At 30.4% G+C, this 18,744-nt stretch overlaps 3 protein-coding genes across 3 annotated transcripts in view; 1 reads left to right on the forward strand and 2 right to left on the reverse strand.

The window, feature by feature from the left end:
• Positions 1–4,189: 4,189 nt before the first annotated feature.
• Positions 4,190–8,805, forward strand: LOC129914294 (high affinity copper uptake protein 1). Its single transcript, XM_055993465.1, has 2 exons — positions 4,190–4,622; positions 7,780–8,805. The coding sequence occupies exons 1-2, from the start codon at positions 4,500–4,502 to the stop codon at positions 8,236–8,238; spliced, it is 582 nt and encodes a 193-aa protein (XP_055849440.1). The 5' UTR covers positions 4,190–4,499; the 3' UTR covers positions 8,239–8,805.
• Positions 8,806–11,665: 2,860 nt separating this feature from the next.
• On the reverse strand, positions 11,666–12,279 carry LOC129914295 (uncharacterized). The gene is made up of 2 exons (XM_055993466.1): positions 12,164–12,279; positions 11,666–12,099 (listed from the first exon to the last, which is right to left on the reverse strand). Exons 1-2 carry the CDS (start codon positions 12,174–12,176, stop codon positions 11,819–11,821), a joined length of 294 nt encoding a protein of 97 aa, XP_055849441.1. The 5' UTR covers positions 12,177–12,279; the 3' UTR covers positions 11,666–11,818.
• Positions 12,280–15,222: 2,943 nt separating this feature from the next.
• LOC129914293 (paired box pox-meso protein) overlaps positions 15,223–18,744 on the reverse strand; it is a 33,352-nt gene continuing 29,830 nt past the window's right edge. Inside the window, exon 2 of the mRNA XM_055993464.1 lies at positions 15,223–16,501. Within this exon, the coding sequence (XP_055849439.1) occupies positions 15,708–16,501 (794 nt within the window). The 3' untranslated portion in view covers positions 15,223–15,707. The remainder of the gene's footprint in view (positions 16,502–18,744) is intronic.

Consider the following 18,744-nt stretch of genomic DNA (forward strand, 5'->3'; position numbering starts at 1 on the left):
TAATGCCATTCGCCATTTTGCTACAAATTAATCAACAATTCGAAGCTTTAATAAAACTCAGTTTCTACCTTTATTTTAGAAATTCTTGTGGTTTGATACTGGTTTTGATTTTAAAATCTTTCCCTGTTGTTGTAGTTTTAAAAAAAGTCAAAAAGCTTCAAAAAGCTTGCAAAGTTGAAGCTAAAACAAAAGATATTGCCATTTGAATGCAACAAACAGCGTTTTTTTTTAGAGCAAAAAAATTATAACAAAGGTAAAATATTTTCAATAAACGTAGGGGAAAGTGACCTAAAATGGCACCCCGTGGTAAAATGGCCCCCTTGCTAGAAATCGTAGAATCGAAAATAATTAGAAAGTTTTGTGAACGCGATTCTTTAGTTTATCTAGCAAAACCAACATATACGAAATTTCAGAAACTTCAAGCCTTTATTTGAAATTTAAAAGGTCAAACTGTCTCTATCCACCTCATAAAGTACACTCGTTAAAGTTTTATGAAATTTTTTTTGCAAAAAAAAAGTATGAAAAACATTGTATTTTTCAGAAAGAAGTTAATGTATGTAAACATGTAGTAAACTGTAAACTGAAATAAGTGGTTTAAAACGATTTTATTTTTTTTGTAGTAAAAATTAAATTGAAAAAACTCAAAATGGGAAAATGGCCCACTTAGTGCTCGGGTAAAATGGCATACTTACTTTCACATACTATTTTATACTTTCTTGCACTTTTTGATTTTTTTTAAGTGAAAATAGTTGCTAAATATAAACGATGTACAGAGATGAGCGGAAAGCCCATGATTATGTCAAAAACCTGGAAAAAAGCATCAAAAACATTCAAAGTTGCAAAAACTACAGTAACGAGACGAGCAACCAACATCAACTGGGTTTTGAATGACTCGTAGAAAGATCTGGGGGGATTAAGCACCACTTGTTCCAAGAAAATGGAAAAGGAGCCCTTTGACTCAATTTTGCATTTAAAATCACGTATATTTGGACAGTGTGCCATTTTACCCGGGTAAATTTGATCAGTGAAATTTGTAGATGTCTTGAAAATTAATAAAATTAAATAATTTTTACAATTTTTTTAACTCGTAAAAGAAAAATATGTGAGAGGAATATATTAAACTTTGAAAAGTTTATAGCATTTAAGTCTGAATGTTACTGTTTTTCGAGATATAGGACATTTTCCTTATTATTTCCGATTTATAGTATTTATATTTTGATTTTTTCTAACGATTTTTCATCAGTAAAATTAATAAATTTCCTTCAAACCTACAAAACCTACATTTATTCAAAACATAATTTTTTATTGCGCGTTTTTACTGATACCTACCTTTAGGTAAAGTTAGAAACCCAGACTCTTATACAAAAAAAAAACAGCCAAATTTAAATCAAATACCTCAATGTCAATACCCAAAAAGGTATCTCTCCCACTTTGTAAACAAAAATATTTAAAGAATGATTGAAATGCTGTCATAATAAAACGTTTTATATTTTTATATTATGTATATTTTTTTGCAAACCTCAAGCTTGATAAATATTTTATCATTCGCGGTTTTCTTCCCCTTATTGTGTAAATGCAGTCATACGATAAGGTTTTTCCCAAAAGTGATACCTACAGCCATGGACAGAGAAATAGCACACTATTGAGAAAAATCATGCGAATCGAATTTTAGATATTAGGAATGCTTTTTATAAATTTTTTTCTTTTGGTATATTATCGAAATAAAGTGATGGAGACAAAAATATCTTAAAAGTACCGTTATTTTCTATATTTATTTGCACTAGCAATATAATGCTTTTTCTGTCTCTTTCGCTAGTGGACACAGAAATAGCACACATTTGTTTAACCGTTAAGTTTTTATTCCGCGTTCAAAAGTTGTAGACGAAAATGCATTCATTTTATTGCTACTATTTAATTAACAAGTATTTTTGAAAAAAAAAAATAGGCAGAAAACATCATTAAACTGCGAAAAAAGGGAGAATTACTTTCGAGCCTCATAGTCAAGGGAAAAATCCTTCTTAATTAGCTTAAACTCTAAATTTTTCGAATAAATGATGGATAAAGCCATTTATTTGGAAAGAGCAAATAGAAATTTAAACTCTGAAATTAAATTGCGTTAACTTCTTCCCCGCAAAACTTCCATACAAGTGGATAGAGCGATCACAAAGAAACGCAAATGTGGGCCTTTTAAGTCATCTCGCACGATTTTGCCCGAAGTAAATATAGAATTCGGCGAAAAAAGTGTCAAGCAGACTTTTAAGAAGGATACTTAATGATGCTGAGTTGTACAGACAGGTAAGCAAGAAAAATCCAATGATATAAAAAGACACATGAAAGATCACCTAACATTAGCTATAAAACATCTGAATAAAAACATGCTGTTTTGAATGAGAGTCTTTTGGAGTGATGAAATAAAGGTTAACCGCATTGGAACCGATGACAAAACATTTGTCCATCGCCTAAAATGTTAAAAGGACAAGCCAAAGTATTATCTCAAGACGATGAAACTAAGAGGATAGGATTTGATGGTCTGGGGCGCATTTTCCTGGCATGGTAAGGACCCATTGGTTAGGTGGATGGCAAAATTGATAAATTCTTTTGTCTTAATATTACATTAGAATACCGAGGAACCATATTTCTCGCCAGTTAATTAGATATTCATACATGACAATCACCCAAACATGCATCAGAAATAGTACAAGATAGGTTTTCATACGAAAAAATCGATGTTTGCACCTAGCCATCTCAAATTCACAATCTTAACCCCATAGAAAACTTATAAATTGATGTCAAGGTTAAGCGTGGGAAAAGGAAATTCAAAAATTCAAACGATCTTTGGGCCAGAATCAAAGAAGCGTGGTGCCGTACTCCACAAAGTGGATACCAGACGTTAGTTGAAAGTTTACCAAAGAGGTGCGAAAGAACTTTGAAAAACTGTGGTCTACTAACAAGTTACTAACTTAGTTGTATTGAATTTATTGGAAATTGTAAGAATTTTTGCTTAGAAATGATTATTTTTATGATTTTCGGAATGTGGGCTATTTCTTTGTCCACAAGAAAAAAGGGTATTCTCTAGAAATTATATTTTTAAAAATTGAATTGAAATAAAATAATTTATAATTATTAATTTTATGAATTCCCATAAGCTAATGCATGCCCTGATATAAAAATTATAATATATAAGTTAAAAGGTCCCAAATAAATCCAATTTTTGTAAGAAAAATCAAAAGTGTGCTATTTCTTTGTCCATAGCTGTATGTACGTACAACACACACTTATCAAATTTAATTTTACAAACAGATCTCTTGGTATGATTATATGGTTTAATTTAGAAACCGATCTTAAAAGATATGTATGTATAAAAAGAATTTTGTTTTTATTGTTATTTGTCTTCATTCATATAAATGAAACATACATAATTAAAAAAAAAAGAATAACCCATCGAAATAACTTAAGCACCTACACTTGATATTATATTACTTCGATTTATCTTGTTAAGCGTTTGATAAAGTTGTTCTATCTTCAGTTATATGAAACCCTATAAACAATAATAATTTATTCTTTAACAGAACTTTCCATAGGAAAGCTTTGATCTAACTCTTAGTATTATTATACCTTATATTGTTCCAAATTCGTCTCATTTCATTTTGCACCCGATACCTTTTAAATTGATTTTTTAATAAGCTTTTTTGCACACGTCTTATATTCAGCGTTCTCATTGAAAGTAAAGCTGAAGAAGGCCCAAAATTGTTTAAAACGTATGGTATTTTAGGTACACAAGTCTTTGTACTCCAACAGTTGCTACCTCAAATGAGTTTGCAAAAACAAAACCTAAACAAAAAAAAAAAATAAAGTTTACCTTTAAACCTCTACCAATATGAATGATAACCGATCGTTAAAAATTATAATGCATCAGCTTAATTTCTTTATTACCCATATTTATATAAATTTGTTTTTGTTTTATATCGATACTTGCATATTTTTTTTTTTTATTTTACTTTTTATATGTATAGATAACAACCCACTTATATAAATAAAAAAATATATATATATATATATCAAAGATTGCAAATGCATTTGATTGGGAAAATAATATATTAATCGTCTCGATCTATTTTCACCTGTTTTTCTGTCTGTCTTTCAAAAATGCATACAGTTATTTCCTTAAAACGAAATTTTGAGGTTTTTAGTAATCCAAAATTGGTGATAAGAAACACACAACACTCGCTACAGTGAATCTCCCATTTTTATAGCTTACCTACATATCATTTGCGATAACACTTTGTTGGAGTTTGTGATAACACAATTTTATGTTGTATTTAATATTTATAGAAGGTTCTGAACATTAATTTAATTTAGTCGCGAGAAATAACACGCTTGGAGTGCAGTTTGAACCGCGACAAATATTTACGTAGTTTTGGAATTTCCATTCTAAAAAAAATTCAAATTATTTTTTGTTTGTTGTTGTTGTTTTTTGTTTTTGTTATTAAATTTTAATTATGAATCACGGTGATCATGGTATAGATCATGGAATGGATCATGGTATGGATCACGGCGGTATGGATCATGACCACGGTGGTGGTGGGTCATCTGAATCTAGAACTTGCCCAATGATAATGACTGTGAGTAAAAAAGAGGTTACTTTGTTTTAAATTTTCATTTTAAACATTAAATGATAACAAAACGACTTGGTATGGACGATATAGAATTTATCATTTGAGTTTGGGTATATTTATCTTTTGTATATCACAATATCTGTTATTTACAGTAATATCTCAACGCATTTTTACGAAAGGGAAAGTGTCAATGCTCTTCCGGTGATTTTATTTTTTTATTTGTTTAATTTTATGTGAGACGAGTTTACACAGTTGTTCGATGCAAAGTTTATTAAATTTAAATTTTAACGGACTTTAAGGTAAACTCTTAATTAATTTGAAGGTTGTGAACAAATATTGAAATTAATGTTCTTTTTTTTAACGAGTGTAGCACAAATGTTTGTTAATAAAGACATCATTATTTTTTTTTAATTTATATTTTTTTTTTTCGAATTTATCACACATTATACTATTTCTTTATTAGATCAGTAGGTAAAGAGACGATTCTGACACATTTTTTAAGGCACCTGTTTAAAGAAGAAAACATTTTCAGGTTCTGTTCTTCTAACTCCAAGGCAAACTCACTCTTTTTTATCCACATCGCATTTTCCTTTTCATTGAAAAACTTGCGAATTTTTCCTTTATTAGTTTCTGCCTAAATACACTTAAAATAAACAACTGCCATTTAACACCCCTTTTCACTTGCTATAGTTCCAATATTAATTAGGTACCTACGTTACGTTTTCTCGTATTTTGATAATTTTTAAATACTTTGTAGGTGCTTAGCATTTCCTTTGATTTGATACCAACAAAACTCTTTACTCGTGTACCAACATAACAAAAAACAGGACTTTAGCAAAAAACTCAAGTTCAGCACTTCTAACCTTAAAACGGGCTGCATGACAAAACTGCCAGGACTTGACCCCGAAGACCTTTGAATTTTTACAATATTACCTTTAATTTGACACCAATATCGTCTTTAAGTTCTTTGACATGCACATAGCACCTTACCACTCCTATCGTGGCAGAATACGGAAGGAAAGACCTGTGGTTTTCGTAACTACTAATAGCACTCTTTCAATTCTAATTTGAATTTTTACCGACTTCATGATCCATGAAAGTCGGTTTTGTTTTTGAATTAAAATGATTATTCTTTAGCTTAAGGTCCTATTTATACTGTGTTTTAAAGGATACGTCTGTATTTTAAAAGCGAATCCTGTCTCCTGTAATAAATTAATATTATTTAGAGCATTTTGCAATTTAATGTTCACAATGCACAACGATGAATCTTGGTTATAGATTTTTCTTTAAACTTATATTAATACTAGCTGACTAATTTTCGACTCTTTCAAATGAAAAAGAGGATACAAACTTGAAAAGATCATAAAATGAGTTTAAAAATATTAACTTTTAAACTTTTAGCAAAAGTGGCCTATGCAAAATACTCATGCATGCGCATGATTAAAACCTATATTTCCTATAAGTTTGAGATTTTTTGCAGACTTTTAAAAATTCCAAAAAAATAAAGACTACTCAAAAATTTCCCTAAAAATTAGTTGTTTTTCAAAAATTTTTATTTCAAAATACAGGGCCTAGAAAAAAATCCGTATTAGACCCCTAATTTTTTTTAATATCTTTCTAATGGTGTAACTCAAATTTCTGTGCAAAATTTTGCGTACCTGTAATTAGTGTTTTGTCGAAGGTCTATGACTGCAAAGAAACCTTCACATCTTGGTTCTGAAATTTTTTTGAATTTTTTCAATACCGTTTTTAACTATTGAAAAAATTTGTCTATCATTTAAAAAAAAAGTCAACTCTTTACGACTTACCGTTTAGAAAATAGCCTCTTTTTTCAATGTCGTGTTAAGCCTATTTACCCTATAAAATCTTAAATTTTTTTTGCCTTAAACCTTCTCCTCTTATGTCTCTTTGATTTAAAAAAAAAATTTAAGAAAATAAGTCAGTCGGTGTGGCCGGTTAGCGAACGTACACAAAACCAAACTTTAATATATAAAATAGATTTACGTCATTACATCGGGTAAAAGAATGAATTTACAAATTCTTATCTTCACTTTACTGTTAAAATCAAAACTAAAATTTAACCTTGAAAAACGACTTAGGTCAGCCGGTGGTTGGCCCTTGGTCTTGGTCTATTAGGTGGTATATTCATTGTCTATGTGAGTATAGGATAAAACAAAATTAAGTCATTTTTAACCGCAAATTTTTTAGTCCACCGAGTTGCATAGATATTAATATTAAGCGCAGTATTCTCTGTGGTTCAATTTCAATGTTGTTTTTTTTTTAAAGTAAAATATACAGGGTGTTCCACAGTCACCGTCCCAAATGAAAACCATAGATTGCTGAAGTCATTTTAAGTCGAAAAACTTAAGTGGCAATTTTCTCGCTTTCGTCCCGTTTTCTAGTTTAAGACGGTTTTTATGATTTTTGCCCTCTTTTCCTTTAACTGGCTTTAGCTTTGCCAAACTAAGTCGGATTTTCGACTTAAAACGACCTCAGGAATTTATGGTTTTCATTTGGGGCGGTGACTGTGGGACACCCTGTATATTGTTTAACTGCTGAAAATAAAACGACTTGTTATCAAATTGAAAATTTGTTAAAATTAAGTTCCATTTCGTAATACAAGACACGGTAAACTATAAACTTGTGTCATTGTTTTGTTTCCAAGGTCTAAAGTTAAGTTATTGGAACGCTGTTGGACAAATTATGTGTACAAAACATTTATTATTAATGTCACAGGTCGAACACGTCCGCATAATTTTGTAGATAAAAGAGTTTTTAACTTAAAAATAAATTTAATAAATAATGTATGATCTTGCTACCTAAATATTTAAAATATCATTCGCAGTCTGATTAAAACCAATCACATTTTTCAGTATTCACCTCTACGTCAGCTAAACTAAATTAAACCCCTACTTTTGTAGACTTTTACATTATTACAAAGTTTAACTGGCGTTCTTGGAATAATCTTATCATAAACGGCAACAGTTTTTAGTTTAAAAACAAAACCAATAGAAATATGTTCAAAATCTATACCTACACATAACTTAAGATGTCTGGATAAGTATTTCTCTTAATTTCATCTAATTTCTTGTTTATAAATCGAATTTTGAATATCCTAATTTAAACAAAATTATAACCTATTTCTTTTTTTTTTTTTTGACAGTTTCACGGTGGTCATTGTGAAAGAATTCTATGGAAAGAATGGCTAGCATACACCTTAACCGAATTTATTTTCTCAGCACTAGCAATATTTGCTGTTGCATTCGCCTATGAAGGAATTAAATTCATCAGGGAATATCATCTGCGCAAAGTACTCAAAGAAGAAAGTGATCGTCAGCGTGCATTGAGTTCGAAAAATTGCATGTCCAACGAAGGATCCTCTTCTAATACTCCACTTCATGCTGGAACCGAATTGAACTATTGCCAACGAATCTTTAATACTCCTCACATAATGCAGACTTTACTCAATCTTCTTCAGATTGTTATATCCTATCTTTTGATGTTGATCTTCATGACATTCAACTACTGGTTGTGTCTTGCAGTTGTTCTAGGCCTAGGATTGGGCTATTTTGTATTCGGTTGGATAAAACAAGATGTTTACGAAACTGAATGTTGTCATTGACGTTGAAGTGAACAGACAGCAAAAACTAACAAAATTTGCAGAACAAATTATATTTCAAAAAAAACTTTATAGGTACTAAAGCCAGTTTAGTACATTTTTCAAATACCAACGATAATTACCTTAATTTTTTTCTTTTACTGTAGATTTTAGTAAAAATAAATTTAAAATTCAAAAAAAATATTATATTTTTAAATTCTGTGTCAAAATTACTTGTTATCCTGTAAAAAATAAAATCAGAAAAGGAATATAGGAGGAGTCAACTTGATACGCCTTTTTGAATATGCTACTATACAAAGGACGAAGCAGTTCATTGAAAGGACACCAAAAATGTGACACCCATGGAAAAGTATGTTCTGTGAAATTTCTTGCTATGGTTGATTAATGTTTAAGCGGTTGACTTTTGAAATGAGATACCACTGCACTGTCAAGAGAGGAAGACACATAAATCGAACTGAAAAACACATTGAAGGGTGATCTGTTATTTATTTTTAAACAGATTTCTAAACTATCCATGGTAAAATGTATGAAGTGGTACCAATATATTAATTTTTGTATTGTTTTAATGAAGATATGTTTTTTTTTTTTAATAAACTACGGTAGATGAGATGATGCAATTTCATTTACTTTCTGACCGCAAGGAAGTTAAAAATCTTTGCAGAAAATAAAGGGTAGGTACCATTAACTTACTTTTTTAAAGTACCTACAGCTGCAAAAAAAGGGAAACCTACACTATCTCCAAAAAATAAAATCTCAATCGGATAAAATCTCCAGAAAATTTTTGACCCAATGGACAAAATCTCCATGGGGAAAGGCATCCAATGGACAAAATCTCCAATAAATAATTTTTTCTCCCATTTTCTCCAAATCTCCAAAAATCTCCAATTAACAAAAACAAAAACGTAATAGAATGATAAAAAAAAAAACACTAAGTCAAAGTAAAATCAGAACTAAACACGACAATTTTATAATCATAAAGGTTCTTCTTTTAAAATGGAATAGAAAAAATAAATTGTGTAAACAACCGTGACTTGAACCTTCCTTGTTTGACCTACCATTCGTGTGCCTTAACAATGATTCTAATATACTGGAATTATACAGCGAGTTGAACTAAGCATAATCTTTTGAGGCAAGTTATCACAGCATACAATTAAATATGAGTAAAAATAGGTCTTTCCAAAATTTCAGATGCGCAAGTTGTGTATCAAGCAATCAAATCGCGCGCGCGATTTGATTGCTTGATACTCAACTTGCGCATCTGAAATTTTGGGATTTTCGCTCGGAGATTTTTTTTTTTGAGATTTTTTCCTGGAGATTTTGTCTATACCCAGGCTTGTCTTGGGGATTTTGGCTTTGGGGATTTTCTCTTTGGGATTATGGGTTTTGGTCATTCATCACCAACCCGCAAAAAAACACAGCATTATCCAGGAAACAGCTCCATTAAGAACTAAACAAATTACGTTGGAGAATGTGACAACAGAACGTTTCGAAATTATTTCTTATAGTTTTCCTGTTAACCGTTGTTTTGGACTCCATATATGTATTACTAGATCTCAAGAAAATATTCTAAAAAGTTTTTTTGCATACCATCCTTTGACTCAGACAGGTTTTTCTACGTGGATACAGGTGTCGTCGAGCTGCAGGTCCAGATAAATAAGTTTTGTAGGTCTTTCACGAGCCTTTTTCTTAATCATCTTGACGTGATTACTTTCCTTTTACTTTTCCTGTAAATCTACATACATATGTAGATCGCTTTTAAGATCCACCGAAATTTTGAAAAAATGCCGACTGTATACAGTACCAAAACACAATCTTCCATTGATGGGGTCGTGTTTTTTTGGCCTCCCTATGAGTCTTTCTGTCTACAGGTAGTCCCGGTCTCACTGTGCATATTTTTTTAAATTCCATACTAGTTTGTTGAGCTACATTCGTACTCTTAGAAATTTTACTCGTTGTCAAATTGAGACTTGATGATATTTCCCATTTTTTGTTTTTAGTAAATTACTACCGAGATGAATGTTTTAATTTTTGTTACTCAAACATTTGTTTACACGAGATATTTTTACCGACTTCCAAAAAGGAAGAGGTATTCAAATTACTGTATACAGTGGTGGAAAAATAATTCGAAAATGTATGTACCTACATATGTTTTTAATATATATAAATATTTGAAGGACGTTTTATTTTGTTTTTTTTTTTTTTTTGAACTTAAGAAAAAAATGACATTTTGTAAACTAATGAGGCTGTTTCTAATTATTTTGCAACCACTGTATAAAAATCATCTGTAGCAAATTTGAAGAAAATCCGTTACACGTTTAAGCAGTGGAAATGTGTTTAGACGGACGCACAGACCGAAGACGACGGACGTCATGACAAAAACCACATTCCTCCATCGGCAAAATGTTGGTTTTGATTAAAACCTCGATTTGTTACATGAAAATAATACTTGCCCTTAAAAAATGTTTGAAACATTTCTTGTACAGAATTAAACCTATCTTCAAGTTTATATGTTTTACTTCTCGAAAGCTTTTAATCTTTCAAAATTATATGAATCGAAAAAATAATATTTTTAACCTAATTCGTTCTTTCAAACCATTTCCTTTCAACTAAAAAATTAATTTTAACGAAAAAAAAAAACAAAAACGCCTAAATGTATTCTTTCGAAAAGTGAAACTTATTTGATGATCGTTTTTTGGGGTTTCTGTACTCAATTCAATTTTATTAATTTATTCTTATTGAGGAGAGACTTTTCAAAAGGGGGTACAATCAATTTTCACCTTTTTTTAAATTCGTATGTCGTTTTGTTCTCGACACTCCAAAGTTAAGTTTAAAATAAAAAACATACTCTGGAAATTGTTACCTATCGAAAACAGATGTAATCCAGTCAAATAAGGGTTTCACCTCGGATTGAATGCTAATAGAAATTTTTTTTGCTCAATAGCTTCGTTTTGGCTTTCTATAACATGCCTCAAAACTCAAAAATCTATAGAAAAATCTCATGTCCGCAAGTCGCGATTTTCAAGGTCAAAGCGCGAAATGGAGATTTTCAAAATTAGCAATAGACAATGGTATTATATACACATATGGTACATGACTTAGAGGAATTTTTAGTGCTGATGCCAAAAAATCTATTAGTATTCATTCCGAGGTTTACCCCTTTTTTCACCTTATTTGACTGTATTAATGAGAATTTGAAATCATAATATGAAAAATTAAAATTTTTCTGTTTGTTTACTTTACTTTTAGTTACTCCTTATTTATTCAAAATCACCTAGAAAGTTCTAGAAAGGTTTACTACATAGCCAGACAGATTTGACGGGGTCGAGTATTTAAACAAATTGCGTTAATAAATTTAAAACCTGGAAACATTTTTGCACCATGTACTTTTTCAATACATGAGCAGAACGGATTACACAAAAAAAACATTAAATTGAATTTAGTTAAAAAATTTCATCTTTATTAAAAATATGGATATGGATATTAAAGGAGATTTTATAATTATAATGTATTAAATGCTCAACTAAAATTTATTTAAAATGAAACCTCAATTTTTGTATAAAGATCATTAACGTTTTTTTTTTCTTTAAGCTTTTGGTACACTTGGTGGAGCTTTAAGAGGTTCCCAAGTCCATTGGTCCCATGGAACACACTTTTTAACACTATCCTGGAATGCTTCTTCATCTGGACATCTTCCAGCTGAAGCAGGTACTTTAAGTTCTGTACACTTCCAGTAGGCAGTTGGATCCCAAAGATTCCTGTATAATACAGTTTCAATTTCCTGGCTTGTAGCACATCCCGGTTGACCATTACCCGAAGGTGCAGCCAGCGAGCTTACTGCCAAGACTAACAAGAAAGCGCTAACAACTACAGATTGAAAACAAAACAAATTAATTTAATAAAAAAATTTAAGGACACAAATATTTTTTACCAATGAATTTCATTATAGTAAGCTCTGTTATTACTGCACAGATTGGTTTCAACTTTATAAAGATGACAATAATTGAAGAGAGTCACAATTTATAGTAAAATTGATTAAACGTTTTATCATTGAAACACCTCTTGTAATAACCAATTTCCTTATAAAATGATAACATTAGCGCGTAAACCCCTGATGCACTTGAAAAAAACAACTGATAATATCGAATCCAAATGAATCAATTTATTACTTATAAATAGATATATTTATTTAAGACTCTGTTGATGTTTACTGATTACTTGCAAGGCAATTATTATATTTTAATTAAAACAAAACCTTGAGTGGTACATTTCATTTTACAACTTATTTAATGATTTTTGTAATACATGCAATAGCGGAGAGTTTACATCAGTTGCAATTAGACAAGAATGGTTGTATCTTCGTTACTTACTTCGTCATTTCCTGAAAAATGATTTTATAAGTACAACTAGACTTTAAGTCATTTCATTTAGTGGAAATATTTTGAGTGATACGATAGTGGACAGATTATCACAGTAAGAATCAGCAAGATAATTCCGTTCCTGCTTTAGTTACATCCATTGTTTATCCTTCAATTGGGAGTGTCTAAAAACTAAATCGATATTTAATTTCAGAAAAAGTATATCTCGATAAGATTTTTAAAAATTGATTTAAAAAAAAATTTGAATAACTTTAAGAATAGATCTCATTAAGATTCGACTTTCTTATAATAGCTGTGTTTTATTATTCCCGTGATCCAGCCTAGATCATTGTATTTGTTAGCGTTACAATAACAAAGAGAGATCCTGGCTTTTGTTGTTGTTGGACTAATCTGATTCAAATTTTAGAATTTGAAATATTGTCTGATATCTGATATCAAATTTGAACTAATTCATTAACTTTTCGTAAGATTTTAAGCATTTGTTAGAACTTGCGGACATGAGATTTTTTTAGATTTTTTAAATAAGTTGTAGAATATCCAAACAAAGATAGAAACAAAAACATTAGCCTATTAGCACTAATTCCAAGATTGTACCAGGATGATTTTTAGTGCATATCCCAAAATTTCCCCTTTTCTCAAAAAATACCATTTTTTCATAGATATGAATGTTTTTTGCATTGTTTTGATTCTTAATGAAATTGGATATCAAAACCTTCATGCAAAATTTGGTTCCGATACCATAACTTTTAAGGGTTTTTCGGTAGTAAGTTTGCAACTGTTATAATAATATGGGTTGACAGATGAAAAACAGGTATAACTTTTTTCAGATTGCCTTGATTTTAGATTTTTTTGCAATCAGCATTAAAAAATTATTTGATATCATGTACCATATGTGTATATAATGCCATCGTCTATTTTTGCTAATTTTGAAAATCTACATTTCGCGCTTTGACCTTGAAAATCGTGACTTGCGGACATGAGATTTTTCTAAACTTTTGAGGTATGTTATAGAATTCCAAAACGTAGGTATTGAGCAAAAAAATTTCTATTAGCATTCATTCCGAGGTCAAACCCTTATTTGACTGGATTATATGGAATGTTTTTTTTTTTTTACTTCAAAATTTTACTATTTTTTGAAAACTTTTAATTTTTCTTTGTTTTAGGTTAGGGTAATTCCATGAGAGCATATTTTGGGCATATGTTTTCACTCTTATTTATTTACCTATTAACTAAATTAAGTACATATTTTAATACCTAAATTAACACTTCGTATATTAATTTGCTTCATTGTTTCTAATTATAAAAGTATTCTAACTATTGTGCTGTCTGAGAATATCTTCAAATAAGATGTAACTGGTTTGATGTTAGAAAGTCACACCCGTTACATTTTATTTGAAGATATTCTCAGAATTTTCTATAAAATATTACGTTGTTGAGGTATTAAAAGTTTAAATCAAAAGTAGGGTTTTTGATTTGATAACTTAATTGCAGTCTAAAAAAAAAACGTCAAAGAGTAAAAAAAATTAAGCTCAATAAATATTGTTTCTAAAATTCATAACCAGAACAAATGAAGGAAAATAAAACCATCTGTACACATCTGTACACATTTCCACAGCCTAAACGGGTGGACGGATTTTCTTCAAATTTGGTACAGATGATTTTTATAGAATTCTGAAAGTTGTTTTTTTTTTTATATCTCGATTAGAAAGTGTACCTCCCATACAAATTTTTCAATTCAAACCAAATAACTCGAAAACGGCTCTAACGATTTTGATTAAACTTTGCAGACGTAATATTTAAAGCGATTGCAACAAAACTGCATTTTTAGTTTTTCTCAAAAAAATTCAGAAAAGTGTACCTCCCATACAAATTTTTCAAATTATACCAAATAACTCGAAAAAGGCTCTAACGATTTTGATTAAACTTTGCAAACGTAGTATTCAAAGCAATTGCAATAAGACTGCATTTTTATTTTTTTTTTTCAAAAAAAAAGTCAAATAAAAAAACATTTTTTTTCATTTAACAAAATTGTTCCCTAAATGTCGGCTCTTCCTATCAAAAAAATTTCTTTAATTTTATATAGAGGCAGCTCTTAAAATCTAAAAGTAAACTAACATAAAAGTGTTTAAACTGCAAGAGCAAGTACGTGCGACTCCAGTCGTGCATTTTATTTTAATCACTATACGACGCAGCCTTATCGAAATTCACTAGGAAAATAACGAATTTTTTTCACTCCTTTAGTTTTTTGGGTTAGTGTATATTATTTATTTTGATTGGAAAATAAGTGTTTTAAGAATTTGAGTAGTTTTGCCGAGTAATGCGATAAAGGTACCTACTATAGGCAAGTTTTCAAAAAAATCGAACACTAGATAACAATGAGGCGTGACATTACGAACTTTATGAACTTGTACTTGTTTCTTTTAAAAGTTCCATTAGTTTTAGAAATCATATTAGCTGCGTTCCTTTGGAAATATTTTTCTACTTTTTAGTACTTAAAGCTGCTTTGAACTACTTTTTCAGTATAGCAAAGTAGATCAAAGTAGTTTTAAGTACTAAAAAGTAGATAAATATTTCCAAAGGAACGCAGCTATTATAAAAACAACAAAATCAATATAAATTTCATGTAAACATTTTATTTCTCATATCTGATAGGTAAAGTTTTTGCAAATAGGTCCTTAAAATAATAAATTCACATTAGATGTGGGCATATTTAATAATTTATAATATTACGTATTTTCAATGCTTCACTGTTGGTATTTTTTTTTTAACCAATAAACAAAAAGAAGGTTTACCTTAATCTTAGTGTAATGTCTATTTATTTATTATTATTTATTTATTTATTCTTAATTATAATGTACATTTTCCCTATTAAAAACAAAATTCTCAACATAATACTTTTTTTTTGTTTAAAAAAAAACTTGCACATTAAGGAAATAACTTAAACGGAACCAATACTCAAAATAATTCCTTTATCAACTTAAAGTCTAAAAAAAAATATATTACTCTTATCCTATTTTATATACCGAATTTATTAATAATTATGGAAAACAAAAAAATAATAATATTTAATCTAAATTTAAACATGATTTAACTTCTTCACAATCCCGTCGCAGTCGTCATCATTCCGCCATGATGCATCATACTTGCATTTTGGATGTACATGTAGTAGTTGGTTTCGTCTACGCCAAGATGCGTTGCTACGGGTGATCCGGCCGTTGGCATGGCTGGAAGAGCACCTACATTCCCATTGCAACTGTTTCTCAAGGCATTATTGGCCGCTTGAGCTTGATGGGCAAGAATATCCTGGACAGAATGTGATGATGGCCAACAGTGTGAGGGCCTAAGTTGACCTTGAGGTGGGGATGGAGAATTACAGGGCACCGATCTCATGGCATAAGGCGGGTAGCTTTGATAGAGCGAATTGTACAGGTGCGTGTGATGATGATGGTGTGCCGCTGATGGCGTTGTCGGCGAATGATGTGGCATCGAACCTAATTTGTTTCGAAGAATTCTCGAAATCGAACTCACACTTGGCACATTGGTCTTATCACAAACACCTTCGCTCAGTAGACGATCACGTATTTCCCATGCAAAAATACCCGGATCACGTTGCTTCAAATCTCGAATATAGTTGACAACTTTTGGGGTTGTCACCCTCGGCTTCGAGCCTCCAATAGCTCCAGGTAAAATCGATCCAGTTTCATGATATCGTGCAAGAATCTTCGACACACAACCATGACTGACTCGTAGATGACGAGAAATATCACAGGGTCTAGTTCCCCGTCTGGCCAATTCTACTATTTGCAATCGTATATTGTTCGGCAAGGGACGTCCATTCACAAACACTCCACCCAGCTGGTTGACCTCACCATATTGAGGGCACTGATTTTCTGCAATGAAAGAAACAAAAAAAAAGAAAACAAAAGTAAATTAATAGAAGTCCATAGAGAGTGAGTGGTTTTGTTTATAATTAGTTTAGCAACATGTTAAACAAGCGCACATGTCTAACATAGTTTGTATAAATGATCTTTGTTTCCGATTGTTAGAACAGAGTATGGCATGATGATTCTAGGAATCACGGATGTGAAATAGATGAGGAAGTTACGTCATAATAGCAGAAATGCACAAACGTGCAAAGTTCAAACTTATTGTGTTGATTTGCATTTTTTTTTTTGTTATTGTTAGATTTTTGCGTTTGGTTGTTGTTACTTCTCAATTTTAAATAAGAGAAATACTTTAATATCAATTTTTAATTTTATCAAAAATCAACTTCTTAATTAAGTTTCGTTAAACAAATTCATATAGGGCTATGATTCTATCGGATAATGACCTCATCCTACGGTTTCAAGCTAAGGTTGCAATTTGAATCTAATAATAGAGGTAACCCTCCCCAAATAAGATACTTTAACTATTTCAAAATAATGATAGGTTACAAAGAAATCTATTTTTTTAATGAAATCAACAAACCATATTTCACCCATAAAATCAAGTTACAATTTACCCCGGAAAAATTTTATAATTTACCCCGGGAATCAAAAATGTATCTCTCTTCGCACTGCTCTTAGCACTTCCTTAAATATCATCTAACTTGCAACTGAAGAAGATTGACCGATAACTATGGAAAAGCCGAATATTTTTATCTTTTACGGCATTCTTAATTCTAAGAGGTACAGTGTTTGTTTAAGCTTACCCCTACTCAAAAAATATTCATCTTTTTAGAGTGGTCGTTTGGGGTCTCATTACATTCAGCATAATTAAATTCTTTAAAATTAGTTTTAATGATTACATGAATCTAAATTTTTTAATTGGATGAAACGTCTTCTTCTCCCCTATTCTTGCATTATGCGGTTAAAAAAAGATAAAGAAAAAAAATAATACGTATACGCCCTAGTGTATGTTGGAAAACGTGCAAAATATGTGAATTACACCTTTGGCCAAGTTGCTAACAAACTCTAATCCAAATTAAATAAACATTTGCACTCAATAATTAAAAAAAATGTTCATCAGTCGTCAATGTTAAAAAATAAACACAAAAAACACCTTTCAAATACAAATCAAAAATTTAAAAATATTTCTTCAGCCTCGTAAATAAAAAATGGGCCAAAATACTGTTTAGTGCCTAAAAAAATGTCCCTTTTTTGAATTTCATTTTTCTTGAAGAAAAATTACAAATTAGTAGAAAAACTATAATTGAGTTATAAAATTAACATTATTTTCTTTTACAAGTTTGAAACCCAAATTTGGATCGAATTGTTTAAAAATCACGGTAACATTGTGGGTTATCTTGGTAACGCAGTGGTATTTAAAGTTTTAAAGCTGATTTTTGGTAATAAACTATTAAGAATATTTAGTTGAAATTAATTTTTCTGTGATTTAACTTCATAGAAGACTTACGTTGTTCCTATAGTGTCAAACAGGAATAACAGAGAGCTTAATTATATGATTTTACAAATACAACTGAAATTTGCAGTGAAGTAACGCAGAATTTTTGGTTTTGATCACTTTCTGTTTAAACTGGTCATAAATATAGAAATATCATTTCAAACATATCGGTGCAAATGTTATTTTATAATAGATTAAAGCATAACAATTCTATGTCAACTAAAATATATGAAAATATATTGACAAAAATGTCCATATTTTTTTTTTTCAAAATTCACTGTCCAAAGGAACAATTTTTTAGGCACTAAATAGTATTTTGGCCCAAATGATATAACAATATAAACAAACAAAACTAGTACAAATAGCATTTTTACTTGCTCTATAGGGCAAGTATTGGTTTCGTGTAGAAAAAAAATATCGAGGTTTTAATTAAAACCAACATTACGATGATGGAGAAGATCAAAAAAGTGGTTTTCGTCATGCCATCCGTCGGTCTGTGCGTCCATCTGTACATCGAGCTAGGGCCTAAACGGATGGATGGATTTGCTTGAAACTTGGTACAGATGATTTTTACGTAATTCCCTAGACCCGTTTTTTTTATTTTTTTAATATCTCCATTTTAACGCATACCTCCCATATAACGCTTTCGAGGTATTGCAAATTTCTCGAAAACCGCTCTAACGATTTTGATCAAATATGGCGTTGCCGTTTTTCAAAAATTGACATATTTTTTAAGTTCATAATATTTCAT

Source organism: Episyrphus balteatus, chromosome 3, assembly GCF_945859705.1.
Source record: "Episyrphus balteatus chromosome 3, idEpiBalt1.1, whole genome shotgun sequence".
NCBI lineage: Eukaryota > Metazoa > Arthropoda > Insecta > Diptera > Syrphidae > Episyrphus > Episyrphus balteatus.

What these genes read in the sequence shown, in the direction of transcription:
- LOC129914294 (XM_055993465.1), top strand. Translation starts at nt 4,500, where the DNA reads ATGAATCACGGTGATCATGGTATAGATCATGGAATGGATCATGGTATG. An exon ending in CTTGCCCAATGATAATGACT is followed by an intron (nt 4,623 to 7,779) that starts GTGAGTAAAAAA and finishes TTTTTTTGACAG; the next exon opens with TTTCACGGTGGTCATTGTGA.